The following is a 20552-nucleotide window of genomic DNA, read 5'->3' as shown; positions in this document are numbered from 1 at the left end:
CTGGGGTGCAGGCAGGATGGGGGAGAGATCACCAGGAACCAGGGGTCATGGGTTTGGAAAGCACAGCCTCCCGGGAAGCCCTTGCCTGGGAGGGAGCTCAGCTAAGTCCACATAAGCTGGGTTAGTGACAGGTGTCCTGGCCCTGCATACAGGGGTGGTTTTCACTGTGACCACTTAGAAGGGGGCACCTCAAAGTACAATTAGGACTAGCAATCAAGGGGACAGACTCAGGGCAGCCCTAGGGGCTGGTGGTGGGGTGGCTGGACACAGTGAGGCCAGGCTGGACTCTGCATGCAGATGCTCCTCTCCCCAAACCAGTGCAGGCATGCTCAGGTGATGGAGGACCCAGACTGCGTTTATTCACCTCCAAAGAGGGAGGGTCGTCTGCGGAGCACCTGCATGCTGGGGAGCAGCTCAGGGACACTGGCGGGAGGTGGCAGTGGACAGAGGGCAGTGGGCAAGTCACTGGGCCTCACTTTCTCCATCCAGAAAGCGGTGGCAGCTGTGCAGACTGGCCAATACACAGTAGGCCCTCAAGCAGCAGCGTGATTGCTCCTCTCTCTGGCTTGGCCGAGGTAAGGTCTGGGGCCCTGACCAATCCTGTTGAATGGCGGCTGCTCTTCAACGGCAGGTCACCCGGCCGGCACCCTGCTGGGCTGTGAGTCGGACTGCGCGTGCGCAGGGCCAGGGCCTGTGGCGCACTGGCGCCGCCATGTGGCCCAGAGGGAACCACCGGTCTTGCGGGCGGGCAGAGAGATGCTGCGCGGTAGTTTGAAGCTTGTCCTCCGGGTGATAGGGGGCTCCCGGGCCAGAGAGAGCCCACTGGGGCGATCGTCTGAGGAGTGTGAGTCCGAGGGCATATGACAATCTGAGGGTGTGACAGCCCTCACAGATACAGGCCACATCTGGACCCGTGGTCATCTAAGGTCCAGGGCAGTGATTCCCAAGATCAGCACTGGTTCTGCCTCTAGGTGGGAAGTCCCATGTCTAACGCTGTGCATGACACACAGCAGGCAGTCAATAAACGTCTGTGGATTGAGAGTGAGTGTATAAGGATATGAGCCATGTGTGTGCAAGGGGTTTGGAAGGACGTCTGAATCAGTGGCCAGGTTGTCATAAGTTATGCCTACACTCCGGTCATCCTCAGAAAGGTCCCAGCCTCAGTGACAGTAGAGGTGTCTCCGAAGGCTTCACTGCAGCCTTGGCCACTGGCAGGTGGAGTAGAGGGACCCAGGGAGGCTCAGGCTTCACACACACCTTGACGGGCCCAGACCAGAGCACGGCCCCCTGCAGTCCTCCTCCTGGAGCCTGGGAGCTTCCACTCAGGGCAGCCTCTCCATATTACCTCCAGCCTCACTCGCAGGAAGCCAAGCAGAACAGAGGTAGGGATGGAGGTGGGGGCTGGATGCCCAGCCTGAGCACCACCCTCCCCCCAACTCCCCTGAATGCAACTTTGGTTGTCTGGAGAAGGCAGGAAATGTCAGGGTTGATGGTGGTGGGATTTCAGGCAGGTGGGGAAGTGTGATGGGGGAGAGAGGCATGTGGATGCTGGGGCTGAGAAGGAGCACAGGGCGCTTGTCCCCCATGTCCTCACTGCCCCAGCCCCAGCCTCACTGGCCAGGCTAGGGATTGAGGCTGGGGAGGGGGTCCAGGCTAGGCTCACAACCCACAGGCAGGGTGGCAGCCTCGCTGGGCGGGATGTGGTGGGTCATGTAGCGCTTCCCCATGAAGGAGCCGATCCGCAGCTGCTCGGGGGCTTCCTTGGGCCACCACAGGCTGGAGCTACACAGAATGAGGAGGAGGCAGTGTATCCCTGCTGGATGGAGTGGGCTGCCAAGCCAGGGCCCCCTTGCCACCCAGGTCCTTCCTCCTGCAGCCTCTGGTCTCTCTTTCCTCCTCTGTAGAACCAGGTAGAGGCTGGCCTCCTCCAGGCGGCCACCCTGACTACCCTGGTGTCAATTCTGAAATGGCAGAGGGCACACTGGAGATAAAACAAGTCCCAGGAGGAGAAGGGCCTGGGCCAACCTCACACTGAAGGACAGAGGCAGAGTTAGGTAGCCCCTTCTCTGAACTTGTCAGCAGAGGAGCTGCTGCACCCCCTCCCTGACCTCCCAGGTGAGATACTCAGGGTGGAAACTCCCAGCATGTCCCTGGAAGGGGCACCCCCCACCCCAAATCAAAAACACAAGGCTCATGGAGAGCTTCCAGGTGCTGGGGCCAGTGAGAGGGAAGAGGCTCCGGGTGGGAGAGGGGCCCCCAGGGGCACCCCCACTCACAAGCGCATGGTGGAGGCCACCAGGAAAGCCAGGAGCAGGAAGCTGGCCAGAGCAGAGAGGATGGAAGTGATGACGATCATATCACCACTCCGCCGCCCCGGCCATGTGTCGATGGACCCTGAGGCCTTCCCTGAACACACAGCAGCTGCTCAGAGGCTGCTCTTCAACCTCAGGGCAGTCACCTCCCCACCCATGCTCACGCCCAAGGCCTAACTTCCCCACGACCCCAGACAGCCTCCCAAACCCAGCCACCTGTCCATCTCAACTGGGCATTGGTGCCCTGCCATCCCGGACCACCCGTGAACCCAGCCTCTGCCTTCTCACCCTCTGGGCTGTTCCCACCAATAAGGCCGCCCACCACAGGAACAGCGGCGGCAGACCTCAGGGCTGACTGGTGGCTGCCTGGCTCCCTGGAGCCTGGCATTCACATGATAAGGTCCCCCCGTTACCTCCTCTTTCCACAGCCTGTCTCCCAGGCGTGCCCCACACTGGACACTCCGGCCTGGTAAATCACTGGCCCCTTGGGTCCTGCTGATGGAAGCCTCCCAAATCCATGGCCCTGACTGGCCTCAACCGCCTGCCCTGGCCCTTCTCCTCCACCTGGCACTGGGCACAGGGCTGCTCCCCGTTTGAGGGGAAGGCTGTCTCTGCCCATAACTGGGCTGGAGCCTGGGCACCCAAGGGATGGCAAAAATGGGGGGATGGACAGAGCCAGTGCCTCTGCCAGTTTGAAGGATGAGGTTCTGTTTTTGGGGAGTGGGCCTGACTTGGACACTGCCCCCAAGTCCCAGTCTCATGGCAGCAGGGGGAGGACCAGCTGAACAGGACCATTTTGCAGAGGATGACCACGAGGGCCAGACCTCAGCCAGAGTGCCCCTCCCCCGGAGCTACCGCCCCTGGGGCCAGGCTATGGCTGGTGCTGCTGTGCCCCCACCATCCTGGAGAGTCCCTCCCCAGTGCACTCTCCCCCAGAGCCACCTTGGTGGAGGGCGATGGGGTCAGACCACCTGGTCTCAGCCTGGGGTGAGCCTCTGGCGTCCATCAGAAGGAACTTCACTCTGGGGAGAAGAGGAGGGGTGAGGTCTCACCCAGCCCCAACTGGTCAGATGCCTTAGCCAGGCCCCAGGCAGCTCTCCTGGGCCAGGCTGTAGGCCCTTCCTATGATGGGGGAAGGTGGGGCACATCAGGACCAGCCATAACCTGGCCCTGCTCTGAGAACCTTCTGAGACCTCTCCAGCCATGGTGACCTGTGCCAACAGCCCCAGTCCATCTGACCTGCTGTTTTCCAGACACCCTATCTGGTTTGGGGGAACCTACAGGATGCCTCAGGGTGGCTCAGCACGGCTGGGGGAGGAGCTCAGGCAGGGAGCTGTGGAAGGTCTCTGAACAATGAGGGACCCAGGCAGGCTGGCACAGAGGGAAGCCGGCTCTGGTGGCTGCTATGGATGGGGGCCGAGGTGAGACAAGGCCAAGCCAGCGAGTGGGCATGGGCAAGGTGAGAAAGTGGGCCTGGCAAGGCTGGTGAGAGGGCAGAGGGGGGCAGATGGGCAGAGGCACACCCCACCTTCCCTGCTCCACCTGCCTTTCTCCCCGCTGGACTTGGTCACCCTGAAGACACCTGGCCTCAGCCTGGGCTGAGGCCCTCTTAGGGACAACTGCTCTCCCATCATGGCCATACCCCTGACCTTGACAAGCCACCTGGGGCTCTGTGCCCAGTTTCTTCACCTGTAAAAGTGGGCAGTAGTCTCTCCTGCTTCCCCACTTCATACCTACTCACTGGGGCCTGCAGACCCCAGCCCACCTTTACCAGCAATGTGGTGCCCACCTCCTCCTTGTGGCCAGGCCTTCTGGGAAGGCCGAATTCTGCCTGCCGCCCAGCTGGAATGCGTGCTGTTCAACCCCATGGAAGAAGAAATCAAGACTTGCAAAGGGGAGGGGCCTGCCCCTGCCTACAACCAGGAGGCTAGGGAGGGCAGCCCCTGGCCTGGAAACCTCTTCTCCCCCAGGCAGCCCTGACCCACCTGTAAGGTCCAGGGCTGGGGAGGGGGGCATTGCAGTAGGGGGGCTGGTGGAGGTCAGCAAGGCAGCCAGGGTCATTGCCCACTCGCAGCACATGGATGCCCCTGCTGCCCCCAAGGTGCTCACAGGGCAGCCGGTCCAGGGACAGGGGCAGTGTCATATAGTAGCCATCAGTCAGCAGCTGTGGGGAGGCTGGGATCTCAGCCAGTGTCTTCGGGTTGTGGAAGTGCTTGGAGGCTGCGGGAAGGAGGGACAGACAGCTTGGGCTGGAGGGCATAGCCCCTCACTGCGTCCAAGGCCTTCAGCCCTGGCCCTCCAGGCCCCAGGTCCCAGAGGCCCCCTCTAGACACAAATCAGTCTCCTTTGTCACCCTCTCAGAGTCCCTCAGGATAAAGCTCCACAGCTCTGCAGCTCTGCTCTGCCCCAGCCCTCACCCCAGGCCCCAGACCTGCACCAGACGCACCGTTGCTGAAGGCCACCACCAGCCAAACAGTGTCGGCTGCACTGGCATGCCCATCCAGGACACAGTGAGGCTGCTCCAGGGAGAATGTGGTGGCCGTGACCTTCCCTTCCAGGTCCCAGGCTGTTATCTGGGGCGTGTAGGGGATCAGCTCTGTGGCCGTGGAGAAAGGAGTGAGGCCCTGAGGCCCACTGCCTCTGCAGCTGCCTCTCCCAATTAAGGGGTGGCCTCCCAGGGTCCAGTCACTCCAGCAATTGCCCCAGTCCCTTGGGAATGACCAGAGGCATTCATCCCGGGACCCCCACTCACCCAGGCTCACGCAGGGCTGGGGCCACATCAGCGCCACCACGAGGAGCAGCAGCCACCAGCCAGGCTGCCTCTGGGGGAGCCCCATGGTGGCTGCCTGCCCAAGCACCCTGCCTTCCACATCCACAGCCTGCGGCTGATCTGGCTGCTCCTGCAGTACCCCCTACCCCCAACACGTGAGGCCTGGAGGAGCAGGTTAGTCAGGTTTGCCAGGCTGGCCAAAGGCTGGAAAGACCTGAAAATGTAACTGCACCCCACCCCTCCCAACAGCCCAGTCCACCACTGGGAGGTGCTGGGCAGCCCAGTGAGTGCCAGGCCCCACTGCCAGGGCCAAGGGAGAGGCCACTGGACCCCCAGGTGCCAACCAGGCCAGCCCACCGTCCCAGCCTCCAGCCCTGGGGAGGATGGCCAGTCTCTGGAAATGGGCTTAGGGCCACATGCTTGAGATTCCTGCAACCCAGGTGCCAGGAACCTCCCTCCAGCCTTCCAACCCCACCCAGGGAATTCCAGCAGCAGTGGGGTGGCCCCAGCATGCCCAGCTCCAGCCCCCTGGCGCTGCTGCCATCTCTGTGCCCTGCCCTCCAGCCACCAGGCCACAGCATCCCTTCCTCCTCCGTTCCCTCATCCAAAAGAACTTGGAGCCAGAGAAAAGGCTGTAGTGCCCTTGAGAGCTGTCAAAGTCTCCCACTTACATTAGTCCCTTTAGTTCTTTTTATAAAATTATATTTACATTCCATAAAACTCACCCTTTTATAGCTCCATGGTTTTTAGCATGTTCACAAGGTTGTACAATCCCCCCGAAAGGAAACACCATATCCATTAAATTCACTCCCCATTCCCTCCTTCCCGCCGCAGCCACTCATCTTTCAGCCTCTGTGGATTTGGCCATTCTGGACATTTCTTATAAATGGAATCACACACTACGTGGCCTTTTCCACCTGACTCCTTTCCCTTAATGTAGTTTCTAAGGTTCCTCTAAGTTGTAGCATGCATTAGGACTTTTTATTTATGGCCAAGTAACATTCTATTGCCTGGATAGACCGCATTTTATCTGTTCAGCTGATGGACATTTGGGTTGTTCCCACTTTTTTGGCTCTTGTGAATAACGTTGGCATGAACATTCATGTCCAAGATTTTGTGGGGACATGTTCTCAGTTCCTGGATATATACCTAGGAGTGGAGCTGCTGGGCCATTAAACTTCTATTGGAGTCACTAATTGCCTGACTGTTCTCCAAAGCAGCTGCATTTTGCATCCCCACCACCAGCGGATTAAGGGTTCCAATTTCTCTACATCCTCACCAACATTTGCTTACTTTCAGTTTTTTTTTTTTGGATGCTTGCCATCCTGATGGGTATGAAGCAGTGGATCGCTTTGTGGTCTTCATTTGCATTTCTTTAATGATGTTCAGCATTTTTCATGTGCTTGTCAGCCATTTGTCATTTTGGAGAAATGACTAATCAAGTCCTTTAACCATTTCTAAAAATTGGGTATTTGTTTTCTCGTTGTTTAGTTGTAAGGGTTCTTTATGTAGTCTGGATCTAGGTCAACCGTTATCAAGTATATGATTTGCAAACATTCTCTCCCATTCTGATTCTCACTGTACTTTAACAGTGGGAGCCAAGAGGGCAGGGGCGCTCAGGTGCTCACCCAGCTCCCACACTCTGAGCCAGGGGAGCGAGTCTCACCGTGGAAACAAACAGGTTTGGGTCCAGCCAGATCCCTCCAAAGGACCAATTCTTCCATGAGGCACAGTAGGCACAGTGCCCAGGGCCAATAGCATTAGGGGCCCATAAAAATATATATATTTTAATCAGAAGGAAAAAAAACAACTTTAGATGGAAAAAAATACTAACAAACCACGAAGTGGAATTTAATTTTTTCCCTTGGGAGAGAAGGGCCTTACAAAGGCAGTGCCCCTCACCCACTCTGACTGCGGCCACGTCTCCAGGCCACAGTCACTCCCCTGGGAAGGCAACAAGTCTGGGAGCATCTTGTCCTCCTTCTAAGAGGGTTGAGAAGAGTAAGAACTTTTGAGGATGGTGTCTGACCAATCCTGGCCTGGATCCCAGCCCCAGATTCACTACTAGCCTGACACCTGAGGCCAGTCACTGTGCCCTTAAACCTGTAAAATGGGGATGGCAGCACCTTCCCCAGGAGTACTGTTCAGTAAACCAGAACCCTGGGGAAGGAAGTGGAGTGGGAGGCCTGGTACTTGCTGGACTGCACCCTGCCAGGGTAACTGGAGTGGGGCACAGGCTAGCACACAGGTCAGAGCCACGAGCTCTCTGGCCCTCACTGCAGCTCACTTCTTCATTTAGGGAACAGGGACTATGAGCTGCCTTCTGCTCTAGACAAATACATCAGGCCTGCTGACTTTGGTTATATGGCATTTATTGCAAACAGAGCATCTGAGGTATGAGAAGCTGACCCCAAACCTATGCCTGCCCTGGCTGAGGACAGGGTGGTCTCTCCTCACTCCACACCAGGCCCCCAGCACTGGGGGCCCAAAGCAGCTGCCGATGACAGAGGGCCCATGCACTGAGGTAGCTGCACCTTAAGCCCCCACAAGTACAACTCCCCAGGCTCGCCCAATTCCTACACAGACCCAGGCCTGGAGGGGGGAAGAAGGGGGAAAGGCTGGCAGGAGAAGCCCAGCTTCCAGCCTCTGAGGAAGGCATCTTCCCACCTGCCCATTCCAGGATAGCCCAGCTGCAGTGGAGGGAGGGGGCAGCTGGCTACAGGTGGGGTGAGGAGGGGTCCAGCCAGACCAGGTCACTGCTGCTCCAGGCAGTCCTCGGTCACCCCCTGGGCGGCCAACTCGGCCAGCACATTCTGCAGGTAGTTGGGGTCGGGGTAGCCGTGGCCTGTCACATTGCGGTCCATCTCGGTCTTGTGGTGGATCTCGTTCCACACCACCGTGTCCGTCTCGCCCGTGGTGCTGGACGTCCCCACTGTGAAGATAAGGCGCCTCTTCCAGGCCACCTTGAGCAGCTCCAGGACCTGCCCTCAGAGGAGGAAGAGGGATGAGGAGGGCCTGGTCAACAGGCAACTGGCCTGTGTCTTCCCTTTGTCACGTGTCACCCTGCTGGGAGCACTGACTGCCTCCACAACACCCCCCACTGGTTTGATTTGCCCCTGCGATGAGGATAAGGATGACAACAGCTACCAGCCACCAAATGCCAGCTGTGGGCCAGGTGTGCTGCAGGGCACAGGCCCTCAGTCACCTCAGCCTGTACCATTAACCACCGGCAGGGCTGGAGCAGGCCCTTACCTGCATTCCACTCTGCTCCCTCCTATAACCTCATCTGTAGTCCCAGGGTGTGAAACCCATCTGTGGGGGGCCCTAGCCCCCAGCTCCTGCCCTGACCTCCCAGAATTCCAACAGCCGACCGAATGGCCCAACAGCACCCCATATAGGCACCTCCACCACTCAAGCCTTGGCCCCACCCCATGCCCGGCCCTCCACCGCAGAGGCCACTGCCAGCTGCTCAGCCACTCAAGCCAACCCCTGGGCCATCCTGACCCCCTCACTGCTCACCCCATACATCTTGAATGAGCTCCTGTCCCTTAGAATCTGGGCCCTCCTGCTCCCCCCAATTCCTGCTGCCCTCCTCTCACAGCAGCAGGGGCAGCGCTTTCAAACCTAAAACCAGCAGCTCTACTCCTGCTGTTGCCTCCTGTGGCCTCACACAGTGCTCAGAATAACCCGACTCCCCTGTTGGCCATCTCTCTCCCCTCACCCACCCACTTCATTCCCCTCACCAGCCTCACAGCCCCTCAGGCTCTTCACACCCTCCCAGCCAGTCTACCTCAAAGCCACCCCAAAGCCACCCTGGCTGTTCTGCCCAGCTGGAATGCTCTTCTCAGAGCTGGAAAGTCCCAACTCGCATCTCAGTTCAGAGGTGGCTCCGCAGGCCATCCAGGTCACCCAGTCCAAAATGGACCTAGTCCCTCCATTGCTTCACATAAGCCTGTCTGAAGAGCACATGGCCCAGCCCAAGAGGCTGAAGACAGCCTCTCCTCCCCTGCTGCTCATGCACCTATGAAGTCCCAGTCATCTCTCCTTGTACCCCCAGCACCCCGAGGATGCCTAACCCACAGCAGGTCACCAGAACGGAGTGGCCAACAGCCCAGCCAGCCCCCTGGTCTCCTGTCACCAGGGGCCCCTTCCCAAGGGTGGCTTTTACCTTGCGGCCCTGCACGCTGTCTGGAAGATAGCACTGGCGGGGAAACCCTCTGGCAGTGAATGGCTTTCCGGGGTTGGGGTGTTCGGGGCCCTGCAGGGGAAATACAGACACCTGGAGTGAAGGGCCCCGAGAGGGGCTACTAGGTACACAGGGGCACAGGACAGTATGCCCAGCTCACCCCTCCATCTTCCTCGCTGGGGCTATTCCTGTGCTCAAGTGACCAAATAAATCACCATCTCAAATCCTGCCCCTCAAACACCAATGTGAACAGGGCCTCTCATGCCCTCCCTGAACCATGCCACTCTGCCTGGCATTAGATACTCCTGCTAACGTGCCCTTGCCCCAATGAGGCCAGAACCCATCAAAAGCCAGGACACAGGCTCCTGCTTCGTTGGCCCTCTGGGCACTGAGCTCTCCAGACTGCATGGCAGGATCCTCACTTCAGCATACAAGCCCCTCCACTGTCCACTCTGGAAGTGGGTGGAGGGAAACCCGAGACAGTGGCAGTGAACTGGACAGTGGCAGTGAACTGGACAGAAGGGTGTGTGTGGGACAGCAGGCAGCTCTTGCTCCTGCCCTCAACACACAATGACACACGCGTACAACTCTAAATTCCCCTCTCGCTCTGTGGCTCTAACACAGTCTGGAATGTTTTTTATTTTACTTTGAGCCATGGAGAAGTGGAGGGAAACCAGGGAAAAGCACACGGTTAAACAAAACAGAGGGATACCCCATCTGTCATGGATGAGCCCCATCTGGCAACTGGTCCCCATTGCCCTGTACCTTCCCAACCTGCCACAGACTCTGAGGTTAACCTTGGCCCAAAGCAGGAGGCTACAGGGCCACGGCTCCTATCTGGGTCTCTACTGGAACCCTGGTGCCTTCTGCTTAGGTTTCTGTTTTGTTCCTGGCATCCAGCCCCAGCCAGCCCTGCCACTCCCAACACAGGCCTGGATGTGGCCACTGAGCTGGTCTCTCAGGAAGTCAGTCCTCACTGCTGGCAGCTCCCTGCCCCATGCTGTGCCCCCTGGGTTCCCTCCCTTGGGCTCCCCAGTTATCCAGCCCATCAACACAAGTGTTCTTCCTGCCTATACACTTGGCTTTCTCCCCAGTACAAGTCCAACTAAGATGTTTCTGCATCCAGGAAGCCCACCCTGACTCAGGAAAGAGCTAAAGACCATCTCTTTGCTTCCACAGCCCTAAGAGCTTGATCTAACCTCAGCACTAGGGACTCCTCGTCCCTGGGAGCCAGAGTTTGGCAGTTTGGGCATCCTCTCGGTGACCCGGTGGCAAACTGCTAGAAGAGGGGCAGGGCAGGAAGAAGAGTACCCAAAAAGTCTGATTCCAGAACAGTGCAAGCCGGCTCCTGTTGTGCCAGACCCCTTACCTGAATGCCATGAGGAATGGTGTAAACTATGAGTATTGTCCCGCAGTCCTCGTGGCCAGGGAGGGACACCTGGAACCTGAACACTTCCATCTTCCCCTGAGGCTGGGTCCCGGTTTTCTCTCCATAGATGGTTTTACAGGAAGGACACTGCAAACTTCCATCCTGAGACAAGGCAGAGCACCACAGACTGAGCCCTGCCTGAGCTCCAGGCACAGCCACACTGCTGTCTAGACAGGAACAACCTACAGGCACCCAGACTTGCTGCTGTTGTGCAGCGCATTCCCAGCTGATCGCCCTCTCCCAGCCAGCCTCTCTCCCAGAAACTCTTCTAAGAGCTTCCTTGGAAAGGTAAGTTTTACACCAGAAATTCATATAATTTTCATTAAAGGGGCAAGGTAGCAGGAGATGGCCATTAGGTAGGAAAACAGGTTTGTGGGCAGAAGTCTCCACACTGTAATCATGCTTAAAAGCAAAGAGAAACCCTGCCACTAGCTGACTGCTGGTGCTGGTACAGGATGGCACAGGGACACTGCAGAGAGAAGGCAAGCCAGGCCCAAAGACCTGCCATGTGACTCAGTTCCCTTTATCCATTCCTGCTAAACTCCACTGAAGGATGAGAAGCCAGGTGCCGCCCCCAGGCCCCCAGCTGCTGAGTCCCATTCTGTTGCAGGGCAAGGGCTGCAGGCATCTCAAGGCTACCTCTGAGCCCAGCCTGGGTCCTTCACAGGGCAGTCACCTGCCTAGACACAGCACGACCAGGACTCGGCTGTGGACAGCTTATCCCTGACCCCCACCCTGAGCAGCCGTGCGGGCACCTTGTTGCCATTGCAGTACATGGCCAGCAGGCAGAGCAGGTGGAAGGTATGGCTGCACTTGGCAAGGCGGCCTACAGCAACCGGCCCAATGGTCCTGCTGTCAGTCACATCACTGTACCCAGATGCCATGGACAGCTTCTCCATACAGATGATGCAGTCCTGGAGAGAGACCAAACGGCACGCTCACAACAGCCCACTGCACCCCAAGAGGTGTCTTATAGGAAAAGGCCTCATCTGCTGGGATGCTGGAAAGAAAGTCAATTCAACAGGTGTTTGTTTCAGAAGTTGGGAACATGGATGAGTCACTGGGATCTGTGGCCTCAGAGAGCTCACCAGGGCACAGAGGAAAACAGGCAGACAGAGTGTGGGGCCAGTGCAGAGAAAGAAGCGAGGGCTGAGACAGCAGCAGGGACTGGCAGACAGACAGGAACAGGGTGGGCTCCTGAGAGAACAGGCCCACAAAGTTGGGTTTCACAAGGGAAAAAGGACGTGTCATTTGGAGAAGTATGGGCATTCCAGGTAGAAGAAGATGTTCTGAAGTATGAAGCAGCATCCAGCTGGGGAGCGATGGTGGCCCCTGCAGGAGGCTGGAGGCATGTGTGTGAACAGGGTGTGGGAGATGAATACAGTGGGAGAGGACCAGATCCGGAAGGTTCTGATAGCCAGGCTCAGGAGCTGGGGCTCTTGGTCTTACACCATCAGGGACCCACACTGAGGGGCTCTGAGCAGGGGGTACTTCCATGATCATAGCTGCATGTGGGCTTATAGAAGGCAGCTAGGAGGGGAGGGAGGCTGGAGGCAAACAGTCCAGTTATGCTGGATGAGCACAAAGGCAAAGAAAAGATACAGACTGGGCACTGTGGAGCAGGAGTACAGAGAGGGTGGGAGAGAAACACGAGAATGACTTTGAGGTTTCTGTCCAAACTTTTACCAGCTGGATGTTTCTTACGCACTCACCTGCAGGAGAAAGGCATGGGAAGCAAGTCCTCAGGTCTGTTCTGGCATGACTGACCTTTAACCCACACCTCCAGGACTCTCTAATTCAAATCAGAGACAGGTGGTGCAGGAGTCCCCAAAACAGGCCTCAGCGAGTGGTTTGGGTCCTACCGAAGCTATTATGGGAGTCTAGGCAGGCCCTGTAATTATAGGAACCCTGTCCAGCTCTCCCAACAGCCAGAGGGGCAGGACTGCTATCTAGACAAGGCCACTTTGCTTCAATACCAGTTCAACTCTCAGGGAGGAAACAGGCTCTCCCATCCTGTCTCCAGGACCCTGGGCCCAGGATGGCAAGGGAGGGGACTACAGAGAGACCTGTGTGAGAGAGGCGCTTTGCTCAGGACCACAGCTCATCAGTGGCAAAGCTAAGATCAGAACTCAGGTCTCAGAGAATATGCTGCCTCTTCTTGGTAGGCCTGCTTCCTACAGGAGGCCCAGAGATCAAATCCAAGTGTCCAGAGCATGGTGGCAGGCCCCAGAGGCAATTTGGGAGGTGCCATTCCAGCAAAGAACAGGCAGGCACCCTTCCCACCTGGATCTAGCAAAACCAAACAAAACCAAAAGCTGCATGGCTCCCGTGACACCTACCTCATCTGGGGCAGTTTTCAACTCTTCGGTATAGTTTTTTATCACCTGCTCTGGCTCTGGCCTTGGAGTTCCTCCTAGAAAAGAGAAGAACATGAGCAGCACCCCAAGGAATATGAACTGGAGGCAATGAAACCAGAGAGGAAGGAGGACAAGGGAGAGGTCCAAGCTGCCGGGAATGTTAGAAGGGCTGAGACAGGAAGGTGAGCATGCGGGAGAGGAGAGACTTGGGCACCAGGCACGCGGACACTCCAGAGCTCTACCTGACTGAGCCCCATCCGGACTATCCACTGGGGGCCCAGCCCCAGGAGCCCTGGAGGAAGCAGGAGAGGAGCAGAGGCAGCAGCTGATCACAGCACTAGAAGCCACATACTGGACCCCAGCCACGTCCCTGTGCACACTTGGTCTGGAAGCTGGACTCAGACTCTTCAGAGCACACACAAAAGGGCCAAACAGCAGCTTCTAAAACAAACTGCCCTGGAGAATGTCCTGGCAGCGTTTTTACTCAACTTACATTGTTCTTGTAAGAAACTCTCAGTGGACAAGTTTTATGAGCTGAGCATGTAGCAGATGCCTACCCAGTGCGGGCATCTGTGTGCACGCTGACTGCAGATGACAGCCACAGTGACACTGCCATACAAACCACAAAGTCTTATGACACCTGTCCCTTGGCTGTGGGACCTCAGCAATAAATCTACTCAGATCCTAACCTGAACAACTCTGGGAAGTGGCTGACAGGCAGCACGAAGGGTGCCCTGACTGCCCGGCTCCTGGAAACCTCCCACCCCTCTGTGTGCACATGTGCAGGAGGCTGGGGGGGACCCCTGCACCAAACAGGCCCCACCTCATTAACAAGAACGCCCCAGCTAGTGAGGGCAAACCAGCGCAGCCCAGGGGTTCTCCAGCAGAGGCAGCAGCGGAATCACAGGGCATGGCAGCAAAGCCCGCACAGGAACTGGAGGGCAGGACCTGGGAAGCCCTGCAGCCTGGGAAAGTGACGGGCGCCGGGCATCTCCTCTGGCAGCAAGGTTATCAGGAGCTCCTGCTAGCCTCTGAGCCCAGGGAGGCTCTGGTCTGAACTCAAGCTCATGGCCATCAGTCTGTGGCTGCAAAGACTTATAAGCCTGTGGGTTCAGCAGCAGAGCTCCCTCTAGACCAGAGCAGGTCAGATGACAGTTTGAGGAGAGCAGAGAAGCTGGGACCAAACACGTTTTGGCTCTTGTGCTGGGGCCAAATCAGGTCACCTGCACACGCGCACGCACGCATGCACACACACACACACACACACACACACACACACACACACACACACACACACACACACACACACACACTCTTACCCAGCACACGTTTTGGCTCTTGTGCTGGGGCCAAATCAGGTCACCTGCACACACACACACACACACACACACACACACACACACACACACACACACACACACACACACACACTCTTACCCAGCACACGTTTTGGCTCTTGTGCTGGGGCCAAATCAGGTCACCTGCACACGCGCACGCACGCATGCACACACACACACACACACACACACACACACACACACACACACACACACACTCTTACCCAGCACACGTTTTGGCTCTTGTGCTGGGGCCAAATCAGGTCACCTGCACACGCGCACGCACGCATGCACACACACACACACACACACACACACACACACACACACACACACACACACACACACACACACACACACACACACTCTTACTTCTAGGACCCTGACCCTGGTCACTGGTGAGAAAACCAGGCCAATGCACAGTGACTTCCAGCACCTGGTGGCGATCCTGGTAGCTGGGACTCTACTCAGACTGAGGGAAGGGGCCTCTTAGAAAAGCCTGGTGGCTCAGACCAGTCTCCAGACGAAGCCCAGGACCCCATCTGCTGGGACTAGCCTCTGGCCCACCTGTGGCAGTGAGGCCCAGCCCAGCATCCTGTTCCCCAACTACATCCTTGCCTAGGCAGCCTTTTAGAACTGAAGGCTGACCCTGATCCATATTACTCCAAGGGGGCCATCCAGATGACCCCCATCCCAGGAAAGGGACATCTGAGCCCAGGAAGGCCAGAAGGTCTGACAGTCTGTGTTCTTCTCCAGCAAACTCAAGTAACTCAGGGAGCTGCTGACCTGCCCACTCACAGGCCTGTCTCCACCGCCAGGCATAGTAGTTAGGGGAGTGGGGTCAGGGGTTCTGAGGCCTGCCCGAATGCTGGGGTGGGGGTGAGGTGGGGGACTGGGTAGGTAAAGCCTGCCCCTCCCTGAGCATCCCTCTTACACTGTGCATGGAGGTTAGACAGACAGTAGACATGATCAGAGCAGCCACAGCTACTATGAACCAGGTGCTTCGTGTATTTCCTTTCCATCCACAATCAATCTGCTAAGTAGGAAGCACCCAGCTCATGAACAGAGACACTTGCATAAGATCACAAAGCTAGTGAGTGCTGGAACCGAGGCTGAGACCTGGGCTTGGTTGAGCCAAAGCCACACTCCCTGCTCACCGCACTGCCCTGATGATCACTGGACTTTCAGCAGACTGGGCTGCTCTGGACCAATGATGGAGGCAGAGCCACTATCAGCTGTGGAAATGGCAGGTTTATAACTCACTACTCACAGACCCCTCCACAGAAGTCTTATTAAAACCCACAGCATTTTCCACGGTCCTGAAATCCCCTTTCCAAAGCTGAGGGATGAGCAGGGAAGTGGTCATCAGAGGACCCCTCTGAAGAAGACCCACACAGTGGCCAGACAGCTGGGGTGCCTTTCTTGAGACACATGCTGGCCTCAATGGAAGGGACAGAGTCGTCCCCCATCCCGTATCAGGCCTCACTGAACACATGTGTTTACAAAGTCAGAGTCCTCATGAACAAGTCCCTGGCACTCCAATTGTGCCAGGAAGACAGGACCTGAACTCTGGGTGTTCAGCAGAAAGTAGATTGCCAGGGGCCACCTCTGTGTTGAAGGCAGGGAGGGGCCACTGAGCCCATCCCCAAGGGGTGAAGGAAGCAGAGAAGGCTGTAGGAGTCAGAAAAGAGTGATCGATGTGGCAGTCAAAGGCAGCAAGACTTAGCTGGAGGAGGCTTAGCAGAAGCCGAGAGTATTTGTGAGCAGGAACTACCTTTCATGGACATTTTCCTCAATCTCTTAACTGAGCTGTGACTTTTAGAGGCCAGACAGGAGGCGGGAGGGCTGGCAGGCTGGGGTGCACGGCTAAGACACACAGGGAGTCCAATGGCTGACATCAGAATACTCGTCATGCCTACACGGGGTGCGAGATCAGACATGCAGAGGGGAGAAACATTAGAAGGAGTCATTGGCACGTGACTTCCACAAACCTCAGCTGAATCCAGGTGGCACTGTGATTGGCCATCAGGACCCGCCAATGCCATGGAATCTGGCTGCTCAAGGATGCCAGGGCCTACCCCAGGAGGCAGGGCTAAGCTCTAGGCCAGAAACCAGTGAAATAACTGGCTCATCGAACCCCTGGCCCCAGTTCCACAGGTGTCCATACAAGAAACTGCTCAGCCCACTCCCTGAGCATGCAGGGGGCAAGGCGTTTGCTTCAGGAAGCCTCCTAAGCAGTTTGGAGTGGCGTTTCCCCATGCCAGTTGCAAGGAAGGAGAGAAGGGGCGACATGGAAGAGTGCAGCCAAGCTATACAAAAGTTTACAGGGTCTCGAGCTCAGTCCTCCGCCTGTGCTAATGTGGATCCTAGCCACTTAGCCTCCGGTGGGGTGCTGTCTGCTTTCCACGCCCCATCTGGGTACCTTCAAGCTGCCTTATCAGAACAGGTAAACAGGAATGCAGTCCCTGAGCCTGCTCCCCGACAGCCTGCGACAGCTCCTCCGGAGCAGAAAGGTCCTGGGCCCAGGGCTTCCTTCTCTGGCACCCTCAGCCACAGCCCAAACAGCCCCTCTGCTCACACGGTGGGCATGACCACAGGGGAGGGAGCTGCAGCAGCCAGCCATGCTGAGAGGGGCAATCCACTCCTGTTATTCCTCTCCTCAACCTGATGCTCCCCAAACGTTCTAGCTGGATCCTCACCCCACACTGCTCCCTGCACACCCAAGGACCCGACACTTCCTGAACATGGCACATCCTCCTGCCAGAGTCCCTAATCCTGCCACTTGCCCAGCCCACCCTGCTGTCATGGTACCACCTACCCAATCCTCCTGGTCCTCAGTCTGGCTCCAAAGCAACTTCTCCCCAGGGCAGGGGAGCTCTGGGCTTCTCTTTGGGTACCTCCCTGAGGGTGGCCTTCCAGTGCTCAGAATCTGGCTTGGGGCTGGGCACAGTGGCAGCCTGGGACAGGAAGCGGGGATCCCAGCCCTGCTGGGCCCCATTCCCCACCAGGCCAGGCAGTGCTCTACACTCCAGGGGTGACCCAGAGGTGTGAGGGGAAAATTGGCCACTGTGGCTTCTACCAGAAAAACAAAGACTCTCCACATGGCAGATGCACCCAGCTGGGCACAGAAGCAGAGGTCAGCTAGTAGGTGGGCAGCTCAGCCAGATGGGAAGAGTATGTTGTAGTGGCCGCTCAGCAGCAGACACGAAAGTGTACACAGGACCAAGGCAGACCAGGTTGGACCCTGGGTGCCCACTCAGGTAACGTAAGGCCGCCAGCATCCCATGTTCCTGGGCTCAAAAGTGGGTTCTCTTGGCAACTAAATGCCAGGCAGACTGAATGACAAGCAGGTACGAGGGTAGAAAGAGGGAGAGAAGAGGAACAATTCCTTAGAAGAACCCAGGGCCTCTGTACTGACCGTGACCTCTTCCACCATCCATTAGCTCCCATGTGCCAACCAGACCGCTCCTCAGCATCACCTTAGAGGCAGCTCCCTGACGACCCCATCTAAAAAGGGCCTCGTTCCCCTCAACTCTGTCTCCTTTACTCTGCTCAGCATCCCTACCACCTGAGAGGACTCACTCATCTGTTTTGTGACTGATGCTCTTCCCCTACTGAGTACTAGGGCAGGAAGGCCTGGTCACACAAGTTGCACAGTCCCTGTTTTCTGGGGACAGTGACATCCTTGAATGTCACTGGGTGACCTCCACCCTGAGGCCACCATATCAGCCTCCAAGAGGCCAGCATGACCAATGTTCCTGCCCTTCTCAAGGCAGGACCTGCTCCCCTGAATTCAAGTCACAGACACTAATGTCTCAACATCCAGTGGGCAGGATAGGGGGAGGCAAGAGTGGCCATCACATCTTCCCTAATAGCAAGGGCTCAGGGAAGCCCCCCAAACTCCTAACACCCCAAAATAACTAACAGCAGGGATAGATGTGGCTTCTCCTCCACTCATCTGAGGATTCCCACCTGATCTGTGAGAGCCCCAGAGGGTGCAGGCCCTGTATGCAGCCAGATGTGCAAACACCCACTTTCTGGCACCAAGGGCTGGCCTATGGTCTAGGGACCAGGGCCCAGGTCTGAGCCTACCCTCCTCTGGCCCTGACCTTACCAAGCTGGGTTCTGCCTAGCGCCACTCCTCCCTGAAATGTCCCCTCACAGGGTGGGGATGCAGCCCCAGCCCCAAGGGCCTACTCCACCCCATCCCAATAAAAGAGAGGGCCTGGCCATGCTGCAGATAGGGAAACTGTCCCTTAAGGCACTCCTAGACCATGGGTTTGTGAACTGCCTGCAAAGCCCTATGCCCAAGTGCTCACCTCACTGTGGCCGTGTGTAGTCCCAAATCCATAAACTAAGGCTAAGGGGAACTCTCCAGATCCTACTTTTGGGGGGCTGACCTGGGATCTCTTGTTCTGGGGTGTCCTAGACATCAGTCCCACCAACAGGTACAAGCTAGAACTTGGTGTTCAGGGAAGGCAGCATTTGGCCATGGACTCCAATATCCATTATTTTCTATCTGGGAAACAGGTCTGTTTCCCCAATGAGTAAAATGGAGGTTAAGATGCCTGCCTAACTCCAGGAATTCAGAGCCAAGATGACAGGGTCATCGTTCCCCTCAACTCTGTCTCCTTTACTCCGCTCAGCACTAGGACAATCTGGGATGAAGCCTGGACAGGGTCCTCAGGCTCAAGAGCAGAGGAAAGGGACCAAGAGCTAGCCCCCACAGCCAGACCACTTTGAGAGGTTATTATAACATCTGTATTAAAGCCTTGACAATTAGAGCTGAAAGGATCTGGGCCACATGCAGGCCGGGCCTGTTCACTTGCCACCTTTCTCCAACAAGACCGCCACCACACACACACTCACAGGCAGGCACACACATGTATTCACGCATGCATGCATACACATATACATCTGGCTCACCTATGGCATCTGCTGCCATAAGACCTAAATTGAGCAGGAACTTTCTAGTCACCACATCTCTGCTCACTGTTCCCTTCTCCCCAGAAGACGACTGACAGCTGAGTGGCTGCAGCACGTTCTAGACGGCCCCCTCTCCCATCTGCTACCACCTCTTTGATTCTTCCATTCCCTTCAAGGGCTCTTCCTCGTGTCCCAACATTGTTTTCATAAGCTCACACACTCCCATGGGAGAGGGGGGCAGAGGCTGCCCCATCCCACCCGAATGCTCTTCTGCACTGCACATCCAAAGTCGCAGTGTCTCTGGAAAAGCTCCACCTGGCTACACCCACCGCCTTCACCCCCCACCCCTCCCTGTGCTCCCATCAGACTCAAACAGCACCTTGTAACATTCCAAGGCCAAGAATGCCTGAGGCTGGGTCCCAGCTACGCCAAGGGCTGGCTGGCTGGCTGACCTTGGGAAGTTTTTGGAATTCTCTGAGCCTCAGTGTTCTCAAATATAAAGTGGCAATAAAAAACACACATGCGAAGCCCCTGGTACTCCTCATTGACTGTGATGACAGAGGACAGCCCCACCATCAGCAGCAGTATATCAGTCTCCTTCCATTCCTTCTCTCACAACCAATTCAATCACCAAGCCAGCAGCTCCTCCCTCCCTCCCACCCTCCCTCCCTCCACTGCCAGGGCCTTGGCTGCCTCACCTGCAGCAGGACATCAGGCTCCACACAGGTCTCCCTGCCTCCAGGCCTGGCCCGCTAATCCCTCCGCTACTCCAGTGCTTCACTTCCCTTTAAACCATGGAGTCACTATACCCTCAGTCCACCTTTCTGCAATGCTTCACATTTCCCTGAAGTTAGAAATAACTTTCAGTGGCTCCCTAACACCTGTAAAAGGAATTTTTAAAACAGTTCAACAATGTATGGTTAATAAAAGATCTAGTCAGACACAAAAGGTGCTTATTTCAAACGTAACTCCAACCTTCTATGAGTTCCCCAGAAGGCCCCTTCAAGAAAGTGTCCAAAGCATTTCAGGACAGAAAAGTGACTTCCTCAACCACAATACATGGTAACATGAAAATTTTAAAGATGGGGAAAGGCCCACACTAGGGCACCCACCGTCTTCAGACATGACTCCCCCTCTGAGACGAAGGGCACCCCAGGCTCACTCACTGGGGGTACACCATCACCGAGAAGAGGCACTGCCACCAAAAGGAGCCCCTTTAGCTTTCCACGAGAACA

At 56.7% G+C, this 20552-nt stretch overlaps 2 protein-coding genes across 16 annotated transcripts in view; both read right to left on the bottom strand.

Annotated features, from left to right (window-relative positions):
* Positions 1-337: 337 nt before the first annotated feature.
* LOC118922123 (uroplakin-3b-like) lies at positions 338-7138 on the bottom strand. 7 transcript variants are annotated; one of them, XM_057487267.1, is made up of 6 exons: positions 6376-7138; positions 4759-4908; positions 4298-4532; positions 3255-3334; positions 2277-2406; positions 338-1782 (listed from the first exon to the last, which is right to left on the bottom strand). In XM_057487267.1, exons 1-6 carry the CDS (start codon positions 6404-6406, stop codon positions 1623-1625), a joined length of 786 nt encoding a protein of 261 aa, XP_057343250.1. In that variant the 5' UTR covers positions 6407-7138; the 3' UTR covers positions 338-1622. The 7 variants fall into 7 exon arrangements, 5 of the variants coding, with proteins under 5 accessions (XP_057343250.1, XP_036760371.1, XP_036760370.1 ...); XM_036904476.2 differs by having other exon boundaries at positions 5065-6752; XM_036904475.2 differs by having other exon boundaries at positions 4759-6752.
* A 299-nt stretch (positions 7139-7437) lies between these two features.
* DTX2 (deltex E3 ubiquitin ligase 2) overlaps positions 7438-20552 on the bottom strand; it is a 39770-nt gene continuing 26655 nt past the window's right edge. For 7 of the 9 annotated variants that reach the window (XM_057487261.1, XM_036904468.2, XM_057487260.1 and 4 more), the window contains 6 exons: positions 16166-16306; positions 13037-13110; positions 11453-11611; positions 10638-10799; positions 9251-9340; positions 7438-8063 (listed from right to left, as the gene is read on the bottom strand). In XM_057487261.1, the coding sequence (XP_057343244.1) occupies positions 7836-8063; positions 9251-9340; positions 10638-10799; positions 11453-11611; positions 13037-13110; positions 16166-16306 (854 nt within the window). In that variant the 3' untranslated portion in view covers positions 7438-7835. The remainder of the gene's footprint in view (positions 8064-9250; positions 9341-10637; positions 10800-11452; positions 11612-13036; positions 13111-16165; positions 16307-20552) is intronic. The other 2 variants (XM_057487264.1, XM_057487266.1) reach the window with 1 other exon arrangement.

The sequence above is a fragment of the Manis pentadactyla genome, chromosome 10 (genome assembly GCF_030020395.1).
Source record: "Manis pentadactyla isolate mManPen7 chromosome 10, mManPen7.hap1, whole genome shotgun sequence".
NCBI classification, from domain to species: Eukaryota; Metazoa; Chordata; class Mammalia; order Pholidota; family Manidae; genus Manis; species Manis pentadactyla.
This window is presented reverse-complemented; position numbering and strand designations above follow the sequence as displayed.